At 40.6% G+C, this 23474-nt stretch overlaps 4 protein-coding genes and 1 gene segment (V, D, J or C); 2 read left to right on the top strand and 3 right to left on the bottom strand.

Moving 5' to 3' along the window:
* Positions 1–2066: 2066 nt before the first annotated feature.
* On the bottom strand, positions 2067–4246 carry LOC140365977 (uncharacterized). Its single transcript, XM_072452605.1, has 2 exons — positions 3939–4246; positions 2067–3495 (listed from the first exon to the last, which is right to left on the bottom strand). Exons 1-2 carry the CDS (start codon positions 4132–4134, stop codon positions 2438–2440), a joined length of 1254 nt encoding a protein of 417 aa, XP_072308706.1. The 5' UTR covers positions 4135–4246; the 3' UTR covers positions 2067–2437.
* Positions 4247–7676: 3430 nt separating this feature from the next.
* Positions 7677–12458, top strand: serinc3 (serine incorporator 3). Its single transcript, XM_072452604.1, has 9 exons — positions 7677–7864; positions 8247–8440; positions 8613–8692; positions 8816–8953; positions 10229–10398; positions 10478–10568; positions 10951–11152; positions 11423–11650; positions 12178–12458. Exons 1-9 carry the CDS (start codon positions 7736–7738, stop codon positions 12311–12313), a joined length of 1368 nt encoding a protein of 455 aa, XP_072308705.1. The 5' UTR covers positions 7677–7735; the 3' UTR covers positions 12314–12458.
* A 1145-nt stretch (positions 12459–13603) lies between these two features.
* Positions 13604–17748, bottom strand: LOC140365975 (Ig gamma-1 chain C region secreted form-like). The segment is given in 7 exon segments: positions 13604–13903; positions 14046–14363; positions 14752–15078; positions 15465–15593; positions 16228–16557; positions 16895–17230; positions 17568–17748. Coding segments are annotated over 7 exon segments (1536 nt in total).
* Positions 17749–18350: 602 nt separating this feature from the next.
* Positions 18351–19299, bottom strand: LOC140366302 (EKC/KEOPS complex subunit TP53RK-like). The gene is made up of 2 exons (XM_072452969.1): positions 19041–19299; positions 18351–18898 (listed from the first exon to the last, which is right to left on the bottom strand). Exons 1-2 carry the CDS (start codon positions 19261–19263, stop codon positions 18414–18416), a joined length of 708 nt encoding a protein of 235 aa, XP_072309070.1. The 5' UTR covers positions 19264–19299; the 3' UTR covers positions 18351–18413.
* A 1424-nt stretch (positions 19300–20723) lies between these two features.
* On the top strand, positions 20724–23227 carry LOC140366301 (solute carrier family 2, facilitated glucose transporter member 10-like). Its single transcript, XM_072452968.1, is given in 6 exon segments — positions 20724–20802; positions 20954–21856; positions 21859–22107; positions 22521–22643; positions 22898–23033; positions 23094–23227. Coding segments are annotated over 6 exon segments (1533 nt in total). The 5' UTR covers positions 20724–20798; the 3' UTR covers positions 23212–23227.
* Positions 23228–23474: the final 247 nt, after the last annotated feature.

The following is a 23474-nucleotide window of genomic DNA, read 5'->3' as shown; positions in this document are numbered from 1 at the left end:
AAGGTCAGAGACAGAGACAAGGATAATGTATGTAATGCAGACCCAAGTGTGATAGACTCTACTATAGGATATGGTCACAGATGAATTTAATGAGTTTTGAAAGCTTCAGTCAGTTGTTTTCTAAAATGAATATTCTATGTATCAACACGTACAGGCCGACATTTATGCAGAACAAGAAGCTCATCAAAACAATCGAATACAACATTACTCAGCTTTATCTTCAGCTTTAGCTTCCTGTTATATGCAACATTTTGAGGACCTTTACACATTCAAAATATAGATTTTGTTTGAAATTGTTAAATGAGTAAATACAACAGTACTAATTTTTCATCCTTCTGAAACCTGTGGAACCCTAACAGCAGAAAGCTGTGGAATTCATTAAGACCATTTCTGACTTTAAAATGTTCTTTCCAGGTAGAAGCTGTTCCCATTTGTAAATAGTATGAGTGAATAGATTAATGAGTGGATTTGAATAAAGGGGCTGCAAATTAGCCTGTGCCTATGGCATTGGTCATAATTGATGGCAAGGTTTAATATTTACTGTCCCTATCAAATAAATAGGCAAAATATTCAATTATAATGGTGCAGGTGTATTACATTTCTTGCACAGAAAGAAAACTAGGCCTAAACATCCGTAACTGGAAAAATTCTGCCTTGAAAGACCAAGAGTATTTGTGTCTGTCCTTGTTCCTTGTGTTTGCTTTATCGCTATTACCAAAGTATTTGAAGAGATTTGCAGATAGGATTTACCAACACATCTCAAAACTCAGTAGAAATAATAAATGAGCAGCAGTTGCCAGGAAGACAGCTTAACATTGTAAACATCACTAAAACATATCATAATGCATTTATGACGGTGTGCGATGTGCCATTGCCAGATTAACTGGTTGGACTTCATTCCTTCAAGCTGACATGGAAGAAGCACAAGTTTCTTTGTAAATGTACAGCACAGACTAAAAGTTTGGACACACCTTCTCATTCAAAGAGACGTCTTTATTTTCAAGACTATGAACATTACAGATTCACAGTGAAGGCATCAAAACTATGAATTAACTTTGATTACTGCTTCGCACACTCTTGATGAGCTTCAAGAGGTCGTCACCTGAAATGGTCTTGGAGTTCCCAGAGATGCTTAGCACTTGTTGGCCCTTTTGCCTTCACTCTGTGGTGTGTGTACTGTATATTTCTTCAATTGCTGTAAAACAATGTTGATGTCTTAATCTCAGATGGAGGGCAGAGGCTGATATCTCTATAGCAGATTCATCCAAAGAAAGAAACATCCAAAACGTTGAACCGTATCATTATTTGGACATTGGTTCCACAAACTTGTCATATTTATCTTGTAACTTTTATTTACACTGACAGAAAATCACTTTGTGCAAGAAACCAGTCAAGAGTGGGGTTAGTGGACTGTTCTCTAACCACTGAGCCACGGTGGCCACTTGTAACACGTCATTGTGTTTGAGTAAATAACAGTAAAAGCATTCAGTTAGCGTGCAGTCATAGCCATTACTTGTACGCATAACTCTTGACGAGCTGGCCACTGTCCAGGGCCTTAGACCCAAGGTCACTGGGATAGGCTCCAGTCACATGCGACCCCAACGGGAACAAGCGGTAGAGAATGAAAATAAATTATAATAACCAGTTTTCTTTGATTTCCCCCCAAAATGCAGACGATTTAACCTTACTCAAACACACTAATGTACTGTGATGTGAAGTCTGATGGAAGAGCATTCGTGACAGGGCTTTACATTGTCCTCGTCTTTGCATCACGCCCCTGCACTGGAAATGATGCTGCATTCCAAAGCCTCGGAATCACTAGAGACGAGGCCTTTCCCAGTCATAACTATCATGAGACAATACCTGAGAAACTCGCATACATGTTCAGCGGTTAATGTTAGACAATGTTTATGTTCTTTAGAAAAGATGTCCCCATTTTACTGTATTTGAGAGATAATTCCAAACCACATAGATAATCCAGCTATAAATAATACACTAGATTTTGATGTAATGAATGAAGACTAAAGTTTGATGCGGTTCAATTTTAATGAAAACACAAGCTCAAGTCTAGCCTCAAACACTTTGCTTCAAAATAATACATGGACTTTACCAATTATTACAAAGGCTTAATTGTGCACTTTTCTTTATTTTGCATGCTGCACTGTTACTATGGTGAATTAAATGAAACAGAGTTGTGCAGGTGATTTCACTTGGTACAAACAATTAGCAAATAAAAGATTAAATGCTTATGAGATTAGCTTGAAAACAATTTTAAGGCTGATTCTTTATTCTAGCAATGTAAATGTTCCCGTCAGAAACAGGATATAAAGTCAGGAACCAGGAAAGTGGTCAAGGAGAGCTCATCGTACCCTCTGTCAGATGTTTTTTTAAAGTAGGAATGATCAGTAAAGTGTTCTTGACACTGTGTGCAGTGGATTCATTTCCCGTCGTGTACCTTCATGTGGGAAGTGACATGACTATTTCGTGAATATGTTTTGTTACACACTGGGCAGTTGTAGGGCCGCTCTCTGCTATGGACTCGCAAGTGACTATGATAATGTGCCCTCTGCTTAAACTCTGCCCTGCACTCTGAACAGCTGTAGGGTCGTTCTCCAGAATGGTTTCGCTCATGTCTGTTACGAGTTGCTCTGTGTGTAAAACATTTCTTACAGACTGAACAGCTGAAAGGTTTCTCTCCTGTGTGAATTCTCACATGTGCTTTAAGATGGCCAGCTTCTTTAAAGGATTTGTTACACACTGTGCACGGGTGCGGCCTTTCACCTTTGTGAATTAACATGTGTGTATTGAGATTATCCTCACGTGTGAAGCCTTTTTCACAAACTTCACAGGTAAAAGATTTTCCTGTGTGGACTTTACGGTGACTTTTTCTTTGTCGTTTAGATACACTACATGATTTACAAGTTAGATCTTTTCTTTTGCTGTGATTTGCTGGAGTTTGTCCTTTGCGCAGAAATGTCTTCAGACACCGAGGGCATTCAAATATCACCTCTTCATTGACAGATTCATTATTCCTTCCATGAGACTCATGTCCTCCAGACTGAGGCTCTGGACTCCACTCGTGAGAGTCGTCCGTGTCAGATGACTTTTGTGTTTGAGCACCATTGTCTGACTGGAAATGTCCAGAGTTTCTGTCCAGACTTGGTGAACTGACCATTAGATCGTCTTTGTCTGTTTTCATATCTTTTTCCACATTAACTGTGTCTGAATGTCGGTGTGGTTGAGGATCTGACCTGAGACAGTCGTTTCCAGCAACGTTCTGCTCTTCAGGTGCCCTCAGATGAGATGCCGGGGGTTTGTTTTCTTCATCTTCACATTTGACTGTGAGAGAAGTGTATGTGAACTCTTGGAGCTCTCCTTGCTCCAGTTTGATGGACAGTTCCTCTTGTTCCTCTTTAATGTGGGGGGGTTCTGTGGTTCTTCCCAAATCCATCAGCGAGTCAATTTCCTCTTGCAAATGGGACAGAATCTGGATATCTGCAGAAGACAGAGACAGAATGAGTCCTTAAATATAATAAAGTTGGTCTGTTTTGAGTAATTCTATGTGGATTTTGAAGATTTTCCCTTCATGAGGCCTACTTTTATTACCAGTGTGGTTGTTGGGGATTCTTTTTAGTGAGGTTAGTGCAGTTGTACAGATTGCCCGAGAGTAAATAGATAATATAAAAATACAAGCAATATACACACATATTTAGGGCAATGCAACAAATGTAATACAAACTAATCAAACAATGGGAACAAAATATATAATTGTTCACTTCTTTAAGTCTTAAAAACTCTACAAATGCCTTGGTCTTAAAATAACTGAGGTTATCTTGAAATGCTGTGTTCCCGTCACGTACATAATGTTGAACACACATTCATTTGAACTCTGGCCTCATCAGAACAAATTGGGAAACTACGTGGAGAAACCGTCAGACCTGTCCTGTGTAAAACAACGCGGGGCTTCAGCATTGAGTCCAGAATGTGTTGTTGCCTCATGTTCCTCTGTTTTAAGACTCGCATTTCACGTTCATGGAGCGCAATCATTCCGTCAAAAAGCTCGGATACCTCCCGAGCCATCGCTGCCAGTCGCTCATGTAACATGACTTTGAGATTATGCACGCCATCCGACATTTTAACAAACTCTAATATACTTGTCCTGTATGTGGCTTTCGGCAAGAGTCACAAACTTTCCGAGCACATTCTTCGACGGAACGACTGTCCTGGGCTGGGTTTATGCAGCCGGAAGAGCGCAATGTCGCCCCCACGTGGCTGTACAAGGCTGCATTTGCCCTTTGACCTCTCTGTTTTGGGGGGTTCCGGGTTACTTGTGGTCACAATAGGTTTCGATTTGATCTTCTTTATCCTTCTAAAAAATATGTTTTTAAAAATCTGATTTAAAAACAAAAAATTAAATGATAAATGATTAAAATATATTTGTTATCTTAAGTTCGGGAGCAGGACCACGCCCCTTCCTGCGGCTACGCTATGTAATCATCCAGATCACATACACCTGTGTTCATGACGTCGTGCCACTCCCTCCCGACATCTTTTTAATTGTTCTAATTATATCTAATCAACTTCTGTACATTGGTGTTATTCATGTTTCTCGTCTGCCAATAAACACTTTTGTAGCTGGGGTTGTGGTCCTTGCTAGTGAATAAACACGAGCTACTCTTTCAAAACAGAAAATCTACTAGAATCAATCGAAATAAATCCGATTCTACTTAATATCAAACTTAAGTAGGACCATCTGAACTCTAGCATTTTCATACAATCAGAATCATATAAGAAAAGGGATTATTACTATTGTCAGCGAAAAAAAATCACAAACTAAGAACTTGTTTGGGCATTAAGATGCAACACACAACAATGAATAATAATAGTAGCAAAATATATCCAAAATGAGCATGCATAAAGGTTAGAATTTACAAATATAATAAGATAAGACTGCAGCTACACCAGTTTTAATTGTGTAAAATGCATTTAACTCCATTGTGTATCGCTATTTCTTCCCATGTTGGAGAAGAGTCTACAGTAGGATGAGTGTAGACCATAATATAATAGATCCATGGGACAGAGCCGTGTCCAGTGGGCTCGCGGCTCCAGGTCACAGCCGGATTACGGCAGAGTGACGTCATGTGCGCGGGCGTCACTGGCGCGGTCACATCTTCTGTCATGGGCTCAGTGTGGAGCAGGTAGAGCTGGGGTTGTGTCTATGATCTCCAGTCATGGGGGCTGTTTTGGGGGCCCTCTCCTTCTGGGTGAGTGATCTTCAAGTACGGGCTCCTCGTTAGATCGTTAGGGAGTTAGAGAGGATCGCAGTGAGTGTCGGCAGCCCTTTTGTTGGAGCGTTCTAACTTTACAGACCGGAGTTAAACTATATTTTACGTTGTATTTTTGTTTTGCAATATTAAAACAGACACGTTATGATCATCAGTATGGCCGATTATAACGTTTCACACGGCACACATTCGGTCATCTGCCTCCACGTGATTAATTGGATTGAGTTTGTTGTTGTAACGCTAAGCAGAAGGAACAGCAGAAGTGCGGCTGTCTAACGGGCTCAGAGAAGAGCTTATTGCATTATCAGACACTCAATTTCAAGGTAAAGTTTGGAACAATAGGCTTATTTATAGTTGTGAAAGAATAAAACGTATATAACATGACTAAACAATGACGTTACAATCTAAAATAGACCCACTCATCAACTGTTCTCATATACATTTCATTTGAAACAGATTTAGATGCCTGAATATTTTATACCTTGGCTATATCATTTATGTTAGGCCTAACTATGTGTTATTCGCTTCTTTTTTATAAGTACAGTCCAGTTAATGTGTCATCTTTGTTACGACCACCTCCAGTATTGAAGGCTAACCTTTATCATACCAGAAATACAGTCTCTTTGTTAGGCAGCGTGCTCATGTGTTGTGCCCCAGACAGCAGTCTAATCTGCTCTGTCTGAAGGAGCATTAACTTGTTGTTGTTGTTGTTGTTGTTGTAGCTCTTCTCTTCTTGTGCTCATGTGGTTCACTCCTCTGGGTCATTTATAAACTCTAAATGTAAGTGTTTCAATACAATATTTACCTTAAAGCTACAAACATAAGAAGGTAGAAGTGCCAATTTATACTGAAACATAAGCAGCAACTTGTACAATAGGCCAAGTTCAGTGGTTTATGTTCATGTGACATCAATTTAATCTAGATGACAATAACATTGATCTAAAAGGCAGCTCAGAATTGTGTGGAGGAATTTGTCAGATTTCAGAGGTTTGATCTGGGGTTTGAATAATATCTCTGTAATTACTGGGCCTACTTGATTATACAGTTCAATTAACTGTCCTTTCTGTCAACCAACTAAGAGACTGTTATGAGGGGGGGCACATGCTCTAGTGGGCTGTGAGCGAGAGAGTGTGAGAGAGAATCTGCCTCAACAATTGTTACAAACCACACTGTGTCAAAGTTGTGAACAGAAAAGGCCACCAAGTGCACATGCCCTGCCTGTCAGTTGAAATAAATAGAAAATTGCTTCAGAAAGTGTTGCCATTCATCTAACACAAATGACATGATTGTCCGTCAAATAAAAATACTTTATTATTATTATGACATCAGCAAAATTTTAGAGCACAATCTCTTCATATGTCAAAGAATATAGTCACAACAATAACATTTGGGATTAAGAGCATTGGGTTAGTGTGAGTGTTTAGGATACTCAAAAATGGCAGGACTTTGGCAAGGACATGTTTCAATGGTCCTTGCGTTATAAAATATTAGACAAAGACTTCCAGTTCATCAGTTATAAGAAGTATACGCCTTTTATACAGTGTTGGTAAGAAAAACATGGTCTATTGTTAAAAGTATGGCTATGTTATCCCGAGTGTCTTCTCAACATCTCATGATACAGTACATATCTGATTTGAGTATGCATTAAGCACAGTGTCCGAGGACACGCTACCGTGAAATCTGATTCTTCAGCTTGGTCATTTCAACAAAGCAGTAATCTGAACCACAAAACACTGTCATGTGCCTGTTTTTATTCAGAAATCGGTCTTCGTAGTAATGTTGTTATTTTGCCAGAGAAACCAGACCATACATTAACGTACAGGATGTAAAGAAGCTTTGCAGGAGCAGACTCCACCCAGAAATCCTTTGGATATCTGTGACTGTCTTCAAGTGTGAAAGTGAATATGTATGTGGCTGTGAACAAAAGTCACTCTGCTTTTATATGTACAAAGCTTTATACTTCAGGTATAAAATACTTAAAACAGCTCGAGGTCAGATTTGGTGGGAAGCGGGGAGGCCCTGTCCATGGCCAGGCCTATCCATAACTCTTGTGACAAAGAATATACCTTCTATTCTATAAATCAACAAAGGCTTGGAAATGGATCCTTATTAGCTTTATATTTTCCACAACATGCCACTAGTGGAAGGTTAAACATTTACGTTGTCACAACACTTCAAATAACAAGCTGTGCTTCTCAAGTCCTCTTTCAAATCTGGTTAAACTTCATGCAGCTTTGAAGAGATTTGATGTTATAGCTTTAAAACGTCATCATGTAGTAAAGGAAACTGACCTTGAACTCAGTTGCTCTTTTGTGAAACGTATGACCCCCATTACCACAACATAACAGTCCATTTTGTTGTAGTTTATGTAGTGATTTGTTTGAGTGTTCGTAGCTGAAGGTGTTTGATGTCTCCAGGTGCCGTGCCTGTGCAGCAGTGCCACTTGTCTGATGTGCAGTTGCTGCCCTCGAAGCAGGAACTCCACAGTCACTAGAATCATCTACGCCTTTCTCCTGCTGCTTGGGACCATTGTGGCTTGTGTCATGCTGTCGCCGGGCGTGGATCAACAACTTAAGAGGGTATTTCAAACACATAATTCAATTAAACATGCATTTGTTGTTAACTCTTTAAGTGCTGTGCCCTTTTTGTAATACTTTGTAATACACATATACTTTATGAGAATACTTTTGTCTGAATTCAGAGTCAAATAGTTGTTCCTTTTTTCATTATTTGCTTTTTTCTCTTGGTCCACAACTGTATTGCAGTAGAAGGAGACATTCACAACATGTATTTTGGCTTATGACAGTTATATAACACAAGGCCTTAAACACAAAAGCCATAGTCAAAGCCAACACATAATCTACCTGTCTGTTTTAATTATGATTAATAATAATTGAGACTAATACCATTTTAAATGGAGGTATTCTTGTAATTAAAGATCTCCTGTATGTTTTTGTGTAGATCCCGGGCTTCTGTGAGGACGGAGCAGGCTCCACAGTACCAGATTTACAGGCTAATGTCAACTGTAAAATGTTTGTTGGCTACAAAGCCGTGTACCGGGTTTGCTTTGGCATGAGCATGTGGTTCCTGGGCCTGTCTGTTTTTATGATTAGTATCAAAAACAGCAGAGACCCTCGCGCTGTAATACACAATGGGTAAGTTATCTGCTCTCATGAAATCATATGGCCAACTTAATGATATATTAATGATAAATATGTAATAATAGCTCAATTTGTAATTATTAGTGAATATTTTACATAGCTCCAATTTTCTTATTTCATTATTAATCTACAATTTATTTATTTGTTTTTTTTCTGTCTCTGTTAGATTTTGGTTCTTCAAGTTTGTTTCTTTAGTGGCAATAACAGCTGGTGCCTTCTACATCCCTGATGAGCCCTTTACATATAGTAAGAAATCAGTTTCATTATGTATTATTACTTTACTCACAGGCTAAACCTTAGTTTAGGTTTTATACGCTCAACAAGTAGACAAAAATGTCTATTACTCATGTATCCAACTTTGTGTTACAGCATGGTTTATAATTGGCTCTGGTGGAGCCTTCTTTTTCATCCTGATCCAGCTCATTCTTCTGGTTGATTTTGCTCACTCCTGGAGTGAGGCCTGGGTGGGGAACATGAATGCAAGTGACTCCAGAGGCTGGTACTCAGGTTAGTGACTATCAACGGGTTGAACCAAAGCGGAGTATAGTGACATCAAACATATTTAAAACATGCAGTTCAACATAATCAATCAACAATCACCAGTATAGAGGTGTAAAAGTTCTTCCTTGGTTCTGCCCGGTGGTAGAGTGGTTATTGCGGCAGCACACGTGCCAGGCTCCAGGTGCAGTCGCGGCAGTGTTGTGAGTTCAAATCCCAGTTCTGACAATTTACTGCATGTTCTTCTCTTTCATCCCTATTTCACGCTCAGCTGTCCTACCAACTTTGTGGGGGGAAAAAAGTCTAGATTTAGTGCTCAAATGCCTCAATCTTAACATACATAGTGTGGACATGTAACTGCTGGACTCACAGCACTGCATGGACCTGTAGCTGTGACTGTCATGCTTCGCTCAGGTTCATCACTAACGGTAGAGCCATGACACATCACTGTGACTTGTACTCACGAGTGGGATGGCCACCAGGAGACAAGGACATTAGTACACATTTATTTATAAGGTAATGCTTGGATTACTGCCTCCTAACATTTGTGCTTTGATCACGCTTTGATTATGTAGCGCTGTGTTTATTTCATCTGCACAGAGCTGGAGAAGAAAGCCTTTATACACTCAGGCCCTTTGGCTTGGAACATGTTGAAGAAAGACTAGAAATTGACTTCCTGTCCATAAATGCTTTTAAAACAAGTTACTTCTTAAGTTATACTTTTCTTAAATGTACGGTGCACTATGGCAGAGCGGTTAAAGCTCTCGTCTCCCAATCATGGGTTCGATTCCCGGGCCAGACCGACATCACATGATCTCTCTGGGTGGAGTCTGCATGTCCTCCCCTGTAACTACGCCCTAGTGAATGAATGAGAGGGATTGTTCGTCTGTGTGTGAAACCTGTGACGAGCTGGCCCCTGTCCAGGGTGTGCCCCGCCTAGGACCCAAAGTCACTGGGATAGGCTCTAGTCACCCGCGACCCCTGACGGAAACAAGTGGGAGAAAATGTATGCATGTTGTTTGTTGTAACTGTGTAACTGCTGCCTCTTGGCCAGGGCTCCCTATAAAAGAGGTTTTTAATCTCAATGGGACTCTCCTGGTTAAATAAAGATTAAATAAATAAATCTTCTGTGTGTCATAATGACATTATAAAGTCAGATGCATCATATTCAAACATTTTGTAAATCCAAACACGCAAAGTCAGTATACTAGAAAATCGCTTGTTATGATGACTCATCCTGCAGTACCTTTGGTTTTACTGTTTTGTTGTGTGCTTTTATTCCAGCCTTACTGTCAGTGACGATCTTTAACTACCTGCTGTCAGTGGTTTCTGTCAGCTTGTGCTTCCTGTTCTACACGAAACCTGACCAGTGCCACCTCAACAAGTTCTTCATTAGCGCCAACATGCTGCTCTGTATTGTAGTCTCCATCCTCTCCATTCTGCCTAAAGTCCAGGTACTGACAGTGATATGGCAACAGTGTGGCCCAGTGCACGAGGAGGTGAATGGATTCAAACAGAGTTCTCTGTGTGCAGGAGAGCCAGCCCCGCTCCGGTCTCCTCCAATCATCTATCATCACGCTGTACACCATGTTTCTGACCTGGTCGGCAATGACCAATGAGCCTGGTGCGTGCAAGCTATTAACACAACAACAACAACAACAACAACAACAACAACAACAACAACAACTGCAGAAACCATACTGGACCAGTATACTATTTCACTAGCGAGGCTGTATAAATGTGTCTGGAAGCAAAATATATGTAAAATGAGCAAATATTAAGTTTTCTTCTCTATATATCGATATATTTTATTTTAGTATCCCGATAACGATATTATGTTAATCCAACAAAAATATGTGCCTCCCAGGCATAAACATGGTTATGAACAGTAGACAATTATAAACTGAAAACCACAACTGAAAAAAAAGTGTATTTAATGTTAAGTCCCAGGTTAACACATTTGCAGTGCTCTTATTTCACGGTGTTTCCAATTCTTCTGTCCATAGACAGCAACTGTAACCCCAGCCTGTTGAGGATCTTCCAGCAGATCGCAGCCCCCACAATGCCCCCCCTGGTGATTGAGAATCAGACAGGAGTGGTGATCATAGGCGCTGAGGAGCCTGTGCTGACCTCACCCTACCTCAAGTGGTGGGATGGAGAGAAAATTATTGGACTCAGTATTTTTGTACTCTGCATCCTCTATTCAAGGTATGACTAGCTCAAGCTAATGGGTAACAATATAAGAAATGTAACAAAACACAGGACCAATCCAAGAAGTTCATTGACAATATTCTGTTTTTTATCTGGATACTGAAAATATGAGTCTTTGTCAACATTAGGGCTTAAGTGGCACATAGGACTATCAATGGTAGACTCACAATGGATAAATGATGCTGTTTTTTATATTTAGCTTTCATCTCAAATACTTCTGTACTTTTCATCTTTTGATGTGGTGCTGTGTCCATTTACTGTTCTCAGCATCCGTTCATCCAACACGACCCAGGTGAACAAGCTGACAATGGCATCCAAAGACTCAGTCATCCTTGCAGAGAGCGGCAGCAGTCCGGACCTGTTGGAGCAGCTGCCCGGGCCCAGACGGGTCCAGGATAATGAGCAGGACATGGTGCAGTACAGCTACTCATTTTTTCACTTCATGCTCTTCCTGGCCTCACTCTACATTATGATGACGCTCACCAACTGGTACAGGTATGTGTTGCTTGCATTGCACACTGGCTAAACAATATCACATTTATTTCCACTGGTGGAAAGAGAACTGAATTTGTAATCATGTAAAAGTTTAGTTACAAGGAAGAAAAGCACTGCTGCCAAAATTGTAGTTAAACAAAAGTATAAAGTATGCATTAAAACTACAAAATGTACTAGTAAAAAGTGACTTCTTAATGCAACTTTAGTAGCCATTTAGATTGTTTTTCAATACAAAACTTGATTGATTATGCTGTTTTAATATGAATGAATAGCTTCAAACCATAATCTGCATATTCTTTGAGCTCTGGCCAATCCAAGCAGGTGATGCAGTGACTCAGGGTTAGGAACCCCACATGGGGCATAAGGACATCACAAATGCCAACTGCTGTTTAAATGGGAGCTGTGATTAATAGTAGTAACAGTAATAGTTCCTCTTACATAATTACCCATGTCTATTGTAAACTGGGTGAGACTCACTTGGGTGAGACTTTTGCACATCTAAAAGTAAAGTTGTGTTTGTGTTGCAGCCCGGAGGCGGACTACTCTGTCAGCAGCACATGGCCTGCAGTTTGGGTGAAGATATCCTCCAGCTGGGTGTGTCTGGCTCTCTACATGTGGACCCTGGTGGCCCCCATGATCCTCACCAACCGAGACTTTACCTGAACTCCAACCAGTTCCACCGTGTCTTTTTTCTTCTTTTAAGTAGTTCAAAGACTTTGCAAGATGCATTCTAATGCCTCGTGCCTCTATCACTAAAACTGCCAAATGCATGTGTGATGTGAAATCTAATCAAATGTTTTAAATTGAGAATAACACACACTAAAACTCTATAAACATGTAATAACTTATTACTAATTAAATGTGTGTGTTACTGTGCCCAAAATACATTTGCTCATTTTATATTGATTTGCATGAATCACTACCCTTTCTTAACTTAATTCTGGGTTGGTACTGTGATGAGAATGACTGAATGACTGAATGAATGAAGCTTTGTGCTTTTTGGTTTGTGAGAAATTGCTAAAAAGACCTTGAGGTCCTGCTTTCATAACAATTTCACTTAGTGTCTGGTACAAACTGGTTTCATTTGTCTCTTCTTCTTTCCCAAACTTTCCGGTGTGATGTGAAGACCTGTGTATAAATAAATAATAATAAATACTGTAATCAGCACAGCCCCTTTTGGGGAAGATTGTTACTCTGCACCTTTTATGTCTTTGCCCTCTTTGCTGCAAAGATTTTTTTTAATCAAATAAAACATACAAGAGACTGTTTTCCTTGGATTTCTTCATTCATTTTTAATACATTTCCAGAACAGTACATAAGATCAAGAGATTGTCTGGTTCTACTATGACATTAGAATCATTCTAATTATAATAAGTAATGTTTTAGCTATCTAAAGTCTAAATCAAAAGCTATTTTATTTATATATTTTTGGCCCGTAGACTTTATTGCAGTAAATTGTCAAGAGCCGGATTCAAACTTATGGCGCTCTGGCCTGCCCCACACACCAGGCATATGTACTATCCAATCAGCCACAAGATGCACTTCATTTTCCACCAAATCTATAAGAAAGCCATCACACTATCACACTGAGTAAATGTAAATACGATGTTGATGTCTTGAATTTTACCTCTGATTATAATGTAAAATATAGTGTAGTGTAGTAATACAAGAATGTAGATTATTGTAGATTGTATGTAGATTATTATCAAAAAGTATTCAGATCAATAGATTATCTTATTGTTACACCCGTTTCAGTGCCTTCAGTTTGAGGCCATTGATATATACAATGAATGATTCCTTCCCATGGATACTAGTTTGTTCTGTCCCAGGCTCACGATAAACCTTGTTGGTGGCAGTGACACGTTTGCCACAGACAGTTTCGGTTGCGTAAATAGAATGTGATGATGATCAGTGAAGAGGTGGTGTTTCTGGGGCGTATGTGAGGGTGAAGAGGCGCTCCTCGAGTTGACTCTGAGCGCTGTGCTCCACTTTGCAGCGGTAACAGCAGTTCCACTGAACCTGTGTGGAGCTGAGTTTCAGAAAGCTGTACATGGAGTACAGTCCGTTTATGTTAAGGCTAGGAGGGGTGTTGAATACACAGTTGCTGTCCACTGGTTCTCCGTTCATTGTCCATGTGACTGTTATGTGTTTAGGACAGAAGTCGTTGATGCACAGGTGTAGTGTGCAGCCTGTGTTCAGTGCAGGGCTCACAGGATCACAGTGGATGAACATCACATTGGGTGGAGTTCCTACCTCAACACATCAAACACAAACACACAGGAGTACAGTTTTAGACAGATATCCTACTGTTGCTTTTGGAAATGACTTCCTCAGGATGTGATAAATAGATCTGTATACTGTACATGTCACATAATTCACACCGCGCTGGCCTTACCGTGAGTGTTGATGTGGAAATGGGCATCCTTGTATCCTGGGGGAGAGAGGCTGGAGTGGTAGGTCCTACAGGTGTACACAGTACTCTCATCCTCTGTGCCCATGGTGAGCTGGATCTTACTCCACATGCTGTGTAGGTGGCTGTGGTCCGAGAAGGGCCCGTAATGGGTGGCAGGGTGCACTGGCTCCCCATCGTTCCGGGACCACTCCAAGTAAATGTCAGAGGGATAAAAGTTTTCCACACGACAGCACAGGACCAGCAGGCGCTGGACTTTGGGAATCTGAGGGATGCTAGAGATCTGGAGAAAGGAGGGCTGCACTGCAGAAGGTACAGGTTACATGGTGGTGTTAATGTTTAATGATTAAGCTCTTAACTTTTTCTCAAGTGTACTGAAGAAAATTTATTCTTACAAATTCAGTTGAAATATAAAATGGCTTTGATATTGATTAGAAATATATAATTTTGTTCATTTACATTTTCATTTTGCTACATCTTTTATGACATAAAGATATCTGTTTATAGTACAAATGTAGACAAGCATAATGATGCATTGGCTTGTGACTTATGCACAAAATATTACATTTGTGGTTAGTATTGAGTTTATTTTTACTTCAATCAATTTTAAAATCAATCCTTTTGATTCACATGTAATTAACAAAGCCCTTACCATTAGTACAATTATACACCATGTTTCAGTCCATCTCACCTTTGACGTGGACCGTTGTCTCTCGGATGAATGTCTGTCTGTTCCACTGGACCACACATCTGTACCTGCTCCTGTCCTCACTGGTCGACAGACAGAGGCTCAGGACAGATGTGTGATGGCTGCCTTCAGACTCTAGACTTGCTCGGTCATTCTCGTCCTCCCAGTGCAGCAGGGCGACTTCCTCAGAGTCTGCGATGTCTCTGCTCTGCTTAAACCACTGGACTTGGAACTCCTCCAATCCCACACCACTGATCATGCATTTGAGGACATTTTCTACATCAGCATATGTAACGTTGGGTTGGCTGATTTCAGAAATGTTTGGTGGAACTATTGGAAAACAAATGGTACAATGTTAGTTACAATGGAATTTAAATATTTGGAAGCATTTGATATAATCTAACTGTTTATCATGCAGTCGAGTGGGCAGGTGATCATCCCATTGTGGGGACTAAAATCTGCATATACACTCTATATAACTCCCCATGACTTCATTCTTTATTATTGGATCAACATGATTTAAATGTAATATATGGGTTTAGAATATATATAATAAGGTTAACAGTAGTAACTATGGTTAAGGTTAGTATTCTAGACAATATAAGGTTTTAAAAAAGCACGGAAGCCAAACATCAGGGTGTGCGTGCTTCTGATTTGTAATGTCTCTCTGTCTCACATCACTTATTTCTGGAATATTTGTTGAAGTCAAAACGTACCATTCCACGTTGCCTTTTTCCTGGAATACCTGAAAAGTAACACTGCTCCAACAGCAGACAGAACCAGCAGGACACTGGCCACACTGGTGCCAGCCATCAATGTCACAGCGTCAAAGTGCTCGGAAAGAGCTGGAACAAGAGGAATTACATTAGAGGATTCCTTTCTTACATGCTTGTCTTGATCGCTTTATTATACAATAAACAACAACGGGAAATGGCAGGAAAAGGGAAGCGCACAAAGATACATTGTTTTTGTGAAGCACTTTGTGACTTCTGTCTGTGAAAGGTGCTATACAAATAAATAAAAGGTGCTATACAAATAAAAGGTGCTATACAAATAAAAGGTGCTATACAAATAAAAGGTGCTATACAAATAAAAGGTGCTATACAAATAAAAGGTGCTATACAAATAAAAGGTGCTATACAAATAAAAGGTGCTATACAAATAAAAGGTGCTATACAAATAAAATGTGAGTGAGTTGGTCTGCAAATGCAGCTCGAGCCCCTGAGCCATGCTGTAGCTGATTTTGATTTTTATTATAGAACTTCTACAGTATATAGTATGTGCAAAAAAGTACTTTGTATCTTGGGACCAAAACCAGTACTGCCAATAAAGCCAGTCTGACTCACCTAGTCGATGACTTGACTGAATCTTTCCATTGTAGTTCCATCGTAAATGTTGAATGTTTTTGTGCAAACCTTTCGTATGACTTTTGCCCACAGAAACACAGGGTACATGCATATTGTGTACATCATTTTGTACCTTGAGTCAAAGTAACAGATATGTTGAATGGGCCAGGAAAGGTCCGATGCTCCACTTGACAGACAAGTCCAATTAGCCCGTCTTTTAACACAGAAGAATGCACCGTGATGCCACTGCGAATACTGTAGGTGCCATCTGCACTGAGCACTTCCATTTCAGTGCAAATCCGATAGAGATGGCTGACACTAGAGGGAAGTATGTGAGAGTCATTGTCTAGGAGCCAGCTGACAGTCAATTTTCTGGGGTAGTAGCCTCGTATATCACACAGAATCATCTTCTCCTCGCCACGAGCAAGAGCTGCCTTCTCAGGGAGCAGCACTGATGGACGGGCTGTGGGAAAGACATGCTTATAAGCTCAAGATAATGACAAGCAAAACATGGAGTGAATGGCCGCTAGTTCACTTTTGTATGATGTAAATTGTAGGGATTTGGCATGTAACACTATCAGTATACAGCATAAAGAGTGACATAATCTGTTACTGCATTACAGGCAATTATGCATTTTGAACCATCACAATTTCATGCAATAGTAAATTAATTGAATTGCATTACACTCAGATTTACCAAACAAAATGTGTCCAAAAATAGCAGAAATGTAGCATTTAGTTGAGTTAGATTGTTTCAAGTGCCATGATTGTCATTGTGGTAAATAGAGAGAAGTCTATACCTATAACCTCCAGAGTGGCAGTTCCTGTGTCCACGACAGGTTTGATGATCCGGCAGATGTACAGTCCCTCATCGCCCACAGTGATGTTGAGGAGCTTGAGGGAGGCATCACTGTGCAGCAACCCTGTCCTGTTCACGTCCGCACCATCTCTGTTCACATGAGATCGTCCATCTTCAAAAATGTACACGGATTGCTTCTGTCCTTGTGCATCCACTTTGGTCCACTCCACAATGAGAGTGCTCCAGTCCCACAGGGGGGGTAGTTTGGAAGATAAATAATGGAGAGTCACGTCTGACCCAATCAAGGCACTGTAGAATTCAGCATTGGTGAAGACAACTGTAACAAAAAGGGCAACAGTGAGTCTGGCTCGTCAAGGGGTTTTATATAATCCCTTGTTGATCCAATGCTTTATTGTACATATCGAGGGAAAACGTGTACGGAGAAAGCAAAAATGCAGAAGAGAGATTAGACATTAACTTTTGGCCATTAATAAATAAAGGCTTTTAATTGTTTTTTTCCCTAAGTCCCTAAAGCTTCTTCTTTTTGCTTTAATAGACATTAGACAGATTGAACTTCAGTGCAAACCCTACAGTGCAAGCAGCTAAACTAATAAACAAAACGTTTCCACACAGTGGGGTAGCAGAGACTTAAAAAACAAAAATATATTTCTTACCTTCACAGAAGAACACAAGGGCTGTAACAATAATCCTAATGTGCCATTGATGTTCCATTGATGTTCCACCTTTTTCATAGCATTGAAAAGAAACGGCTAAAGATCAGAATTACAGCAATAGTTAGACTTCCCACTTTTGCTCTACCTGTACCTTGACCTCCAAGCCCCATAGAAATATGCTTTTGAACTACCGCCAATGGGCAAGGCAAGGCAAGTTTATTTGTAGAGCACATTTCATACACAAGGCAATTCAAAGTGCTTCACACAGTAGGAAAAATGCATTCAAATCACAAAGAAATTACAGAAACAGAAATACAATAAAATTAACTGATTTAAAATGATCAATCCAACTGATTGTCTAAACTAATAAAATCACAAACAAAAGAGAAGAGTGCAAAGAAAAAATCCTTTCAGTCATATGCGCAGCTAAACAAAACTGTTTTTAGCTTAGATTTGAACATTGTCAGAATAAACAATGATAAGCGACAAACGAGACTGGAGAGCCATCTTTACACAGCAATCATGAGGTGTAAACAATCTTAGTATTAATTTCCAACCATTGTTGTCATCTTTGAAATGTCTAAATGTCACTGCTCCTCTACACTTTTCTATTATATTGTGGTGAAATGTTGCATATTAATTTGGTTGGCCTGTGCATTTCAGTGCCAGGGAACCAGTGCCATTCAGCGTTAAATGCAGCAATCCTTGTAACTATTATGTGTGAATAATTGAGAAAGATTTTAAATTGCATTTTTGATGAAATACAAAAAACAAAGCAAAGACTAATCAAACCAAAGCATCTTTATTAAAAGAATGGATTCAAACTCATTAACATGGACATAGTCCTTATCCGACCATGGATCTTTTCCTCCCTCGTAACCGCACCTCATCCAGCTTCTTAATGACAGGCTCAGACTTCTTGGAAGCTTTGGTGTAGCTTCTGAGCAGCTTCTCAAACAGCACTTCAGTGTTGGGATGTGTGCTGAGGAAAGCTTTCTCCAGAACATAGAGATCTACCCCTTTGTCCTCAGCAAGAGCAGAGATATAACTCAGGCCAAAGTCTATAAGCAGCAGGTGTCGCTCTGCTCCATCTGAGGTGTGTTTGAGGAGCATGTTGGATGTAGTCAGGTCTCCATGGATCAGGTCCTCATCATGCATTCGAGCCAATATCTGGCCTATTCTTTCAGCCAGCCACTCGAGCTGCTGCTGTTCCTCAGGCTGCTGCTGTACAGAGGCAATGTGGTCCCTAACGGTGCAGGAATCTACTATTTCCTCCAAGTAAATACAGTGGGTGCGGTGATCCACAAAATATACAGCAGGGGCAGGGATTCCTGGAAAAGACAGGAAAAACATAGAAATGTACTAAAACGTCTCACTTCTTTTTTAAACAAAAATATAAACAAGAAACAATCATGTATGTCTGAATCCAGTTTGAAATAAAATCCAAACATGGTTTCCTCAGCCAGTACTCGCCTGCTTTGCGGCAGCGCAGTATGGCGCGTAGCTCCTGCACGGTTCTGCGGTGCGTCAGTTTCTCGTCAAGCGCTGGATGTCGGTATCGCTTTGAAAAGCGCTCTTTAACGATGACCGGTTTACCAAGAAAGCGTGAGCGGTAAAGGCGGGCTTCTGCCCCCTGTTTCAGCAACTCTGACTTCGCCAGAAGCTCCTCGACCTCCATGCTCTGCGCCAGAGACATGTTTACTTCCGCTTTGCGAGATCACGTGTTGTTGACTTCCTCTTGATGAATCCGTGTCTAAAGGGCGACACCTGCTGATGAGAATCAGAAATAACAGCACAATTGGATAGGTTTGATGTATAGAGCTTATTTATGGCCATCATAGCCACACTGGTTTCATTTTGAGCTACACTTATTTTAATAATTGTCTGAACTATACGTTTTAATCTACGTTGTACCCTCACTTTGAGAGAAGGTCTGGGCCGTCCTTCATGGTCCTCCCCCAAGAAAATGCAATGCATTCTTGTGAATAATTGCCTTTAGTAAAAGACTATTGCTAAAGGGCTATATTTTACATAAACAAAAACCCGTTCTAAAAGCAGTTTCTGCTGTGTTCTACTGAAAGTGTTTTTCAGAATTCCTATAAGTGATCTGTTCTTCTGGATCTACCTCTGTATCTACCTGCGTTGCACCAATGAAATTTCCCCATGTGGGACAATAAAGGAATATCTTATCTTATCTTATCTTATGTTTACACAAGGACTGTATGTCGACCTCTAGCTGCTGTTCAAAACTTTCTCTGAAGTTTCCCCGTCCCGCCCGGCGCTACGTCTCTCAATCCTCTCCCGCGGTGCTGGCATCAAGTGCCCTGGCATCAAGTGCCCTGGCTGCCCTGGCATCAACTGCCCTGGCATCAAGTGCCCTGGCATCAAGCCCTGGCATCAAGTGCCCTGGCATCAACTGCCCTGGCATCAACTGCCCTGGCATCAAGTGCAGCACATGCGATTAGACTGTCTTTGTAAATATGTGCTCGTGACCAGACAATGGAAGACTGTCCGGAGCAGCCCATGTGTGATCACCTCTGCTAAGTCCAGTACAAGGTAGGCTGCTTGTGTGCATGACAACCATAGTGTAGTTTAAAAAGTATAGTTCATCCCAACACATTATGCTTTCAAAAGGGGCATAGAATTGAAACACGAGATGGGATGCTGCTTGTTAATCGTGCTCCTTAGCGTATTCTTATTCTTCACAGTTCTGCCTGCTCCTTGTCAAAGCACATACGTAGTTTCTCTCGAATACATCTTTGTCTTCTTTATTCTAAAGAAAGCCTTTAAAGTTGCAAATATTCTGCTAAAATAGCAAATATAATATTATTCAACCAAACCGCAGTAGCCTGCTCTAGAAACTCTAGGTTCCTGTTGTTAATGACCAGGTTAACAGATGAGTAGCCTTCAAAAATATAATTTGGGATGTTACGACAAAAAGCTCGTTGGTAGTAGTTTACTGTAAACATTTACATATTAGAGCAGTGTTTAAGAAGACTATAATTCATTATTTATCCTGTCGACACAAATGTATTTTGGATTGGGCTCAGTTCAAGTGGAGTCTAAATTAAATCATTGCTATTAACAAGGCGATCCCCATGGCAACACCACCACAACAGCTGATTGCAGACATCTCAGCTCTTTTGTGAACAGGACATTTTCTGATGTGTACTTCCTTCAGCTTTTGTAGATCCTGTCCTCACTGACAACTTCCCATGACAAGAACAAAATATGGGTAAGTCTTGTTTTATTAGGCTGTAGCTTAAATGCCATTGCTTTATATGATTTGACATAAGGCTATACATTTTTTTTTTGTTGCTATAATGTATTTGGAACCCGATACAAATATTTAGTCTTTTCCCACAAATATTTCCTACCTCTTGCAGGTCACTGTAGCCTCCTACTGCCCTGCCTGGTGTCCATTGGAGGTGGGCTGGTGTTCGGGTATGAGCTGGCCATCATCTCTGGCGCTCTGTTGCAGCTCCGGGTGGACTTTGCTCTGTCCTGTGTGCAGCAGGAGGTTCTGGTCAGCGCCTTACTAGTCGGAGCCCTGTTGGCGTCAGTGGTGGGGGGCTCTCTGATTGACTGGCATGGTCGTCGCAAATCCATCCTATTCAGCAGTGGTCTGACGCTGGCTGGGACCGTCCTGCTCCTTATCACTTCGTACCCTGCCCTGGTGGTGGGGCGGGCCACTGTGGGCTTTGCCATGTGTATCTCCTCTATGTCCTGCTGCATATTTGTGTCTGAGCTGGTGCGGCCGGAGCGCAGGGGCGTTATAGTGAGCCTGTACGAAGTAATGATCACTGTGGGGATTTTAGCAGCTTATGCCGTTAACTACATGATGGCTGACACCCCAGACGGTTGGAAATGGATGTTTGGTGTGGCTGCAGTGCCCACTGTGGTTCAACTGGTCACCCCATGGTATCTTCCTTCAAACACTCAGACCAACCATGCTCATAAACACCTTTTTAACCAGATGAAGAATCAGGAGACCACCTACAACTGCCTGTCTCTTTTCCACACAAAGGACAACATGAGAACGAGGACTATGATTGGCCTGGCACTTGTGCTGTTCCAACAGTTCTCAGGACAGCCCAATGTTCTGCTCTATGCCTCCACCATCTTCTACGAATTGGGGTTCCACAGCCACACAGCGGCAGTCCTGGCCTCGGTTGGCTTGGGGCTGGTTAAAGTCCTATCCACACTGTTCTCCATGACACTGACGGACAGAGTTGGGCGTCGACCTCTGCTGATTGGCGGATGCTTTGTCATGGCTGTTAGTTTGATTATGATCTTCTTTCTACACAAACTCATGTTGAAGAGATGTCCTGTATGACAAAAGATGTAGTTTCAAATAGTAACACAACAAGGACACATGAACCGCAAATAACTGTTGAGTATTTGAATGAAACTATGATAAATGGTGGAACAGAAGTAAAGCCTTCTGTTGCATCACCCTTGAATACTCCAGCTGCAAAATGGGTTATTCTCCTGAGTCTAATGGCAGCCGTCAGCGCGTACTCGGTGGGATTTGGACCAAGTGGGTATTCATTGCATCATTTTGCCATGTAATACTATTTTCTTAGAATTCCACTTACCAATAAAGTTGAGGGTGTTTAGCTGTGCATTATGTCAATCCTAGCTACAATGTGAAAAAGTCTTTAATTTTGTACTGAATGTTTTACAGAACAAAGTTATATACAGTAATCATCACAAAGGCATAAGCCTCACTGACATTTTTTGTGACCAGATAAGCAGACAGTGTTATTTAGAAACAGGAACTTGAACAGAGCCACTTTATTAGATCATCCTAAGTGAAAGAATGTGCGCTGAAATTGCAGGCAGGAACATTAGATCTGTCTTAAGTGACTCACTTCTATTTCCTGATGAACCAGCTTTTGATACAAAAGGCTCACAAATGTGCAAATACTGAACCTTTCTGTCTGCCTACAGTGACGTGGCTGCTTCTCAGTGAGATATTTCCCACAGAGGTTAGAGGCCGGGCATTCGCCTTTACCAACTGCTTCAACTGGTCTGCCCACCTCCTGGTTACATTCACCTTTTTAAATATAATTGGTAAGAAGTTTATTCATTCTATAAATGTGGAATTTCAACATGCAGCACTTCACCTGTTTCTATTCAGAATCAAAACGCTTTATTGCCATTGTCAGTGAACAAAATTCACAAACTAGGAACTTGCTTCAACAGTAAGACAATATAATTCAATTGGTGTTAAAATACAGTTGAGAGATAGCGTTACAAATTTAGATTTTAATTTGAATATTCTGCTGGACCTGTTGACTGATAAATGGCATGTTTTTATTCCGAAGATAACATAGGGCTCCCAAGACTCTTTGTGTTGTATGGGACAATAGCAGCAGTTGCTGCTGTCATTTTATGCAAGATACTTCCTGAGACTAAAGGTAAATCGTTGGAGGAAATAGACCAAGAGCTGCGTCTAAACCGGTAAGAAATTATATCTAGTAAAATTCTTAAGGCTTGGATTAATGTCAAGTTGTTTTGTAGGTTTTACCAGAATGAAGACTGCTGTGGTTTCCTGAGCAGGAGGAATAGTGCGCCACAATATCACAAGGTGCACTGTCAAGACATTGGATTGTCAGTGGCTCTAGAAGGAAAACACTAATCTGCCCAATATTTTAATGATATGTGAAAGCACTGAAATAAGATTTGGGTTTCTGGGAAGTCTGTCAGAAGCAGTGGTTGGCTACTGTGACTATTATAAACAAATGGTACGCCTATGTGGTCAATGATTATAGCCTTTTGCATAATTATTCTAACTATTTCTGCCCACAACGTTTTTCTTTTCTTTAAAAAAAATCATTCTCAGCTCTTACCGGAAATGATTCCCCTCAAGCTAACAAAGTACAATGTCTGAACAAAGCCAGT

The sequence above is a fragment of the Eucyclogobius newberryi genome, unplaced genomic scaffold (genome assembly GCF_026437365.1).
Source record: "Eucyclogobius newberryi isolate DKJ021-1_F unplaced genomic scaffold, fEucNew1.0.hap1 SCAF_19, whole genome shotgun sequence".
NCBI lineage: Eukaryota > Metazoa > Chordata > Actinopteri > Gobiiformes > Gobiidae > Eucyclogobius > Eucyclogobius newberryi.
Note: the sequence above shows the minus strand (reverse complement) of the source record. Positions and strands in the feature narration are given on the sequence as shown.

What these genes read in the sequence shown, in the direction of transcription:
- LOC140366302 (XM_072452969.1), bottom strand. Translation starts at nt 19,263, where the DNA reads ATGTCTCTGGCGCAGAGCATGGAGGTCGAGGAGCTTCTGGCGAAGTCA. An exon ending in ACTGCGCTGCCGCAAAGCAG is followed by an intron (nt 18,899 to 19,040) that starts GCGAGTACTGGC and finishes TGTCTTTTCCAG; the next exon opens with GAATCCCTGCCCCTGCTGTA.
- LOC140365977 (XM_072452605.1), bottom strand. Translation starts at nt 4,134, where the DNA reads ATGTCGGATGGCGTGCATAATCTCAAAGTCATGTTACATGAGCGACTG. An exon ending in CGTTGTTTTACACAGGACAG is followed by an intron (nt 3,496 to 3,938) that starts GTCTGACGGTTT and finishes TGTCTTCTGCAG; the next exon opens with ATATCCAGATTCTGTCCCAT.
- serinc3 (XM_072452604.1), top strand. Translation starts at nt 7,736, where the DNA reads ATGTGCAGTTGCTGCCCTCGAAGCAGGAACTCCACAGTCACTAGAATC. An exon ending in CGCGCTGTAATACACAATGG is followed by an intron (nt 8,441 to 8,612) that starts GTAAGTTATCTG and finishes TGTCTCTGTTAG; the next exon opens with ATTTTGGTTCTTCAAGTTTG. An exon ending in ACGCTCACCAACTGGTACAG is followed by an intron (nt 11,651 to 12,177) that starts GTATGTGTTGCT and finishes TTTGTGTTGCAG; the next exon opens with CCCGGAGGCGGACTACTCTG.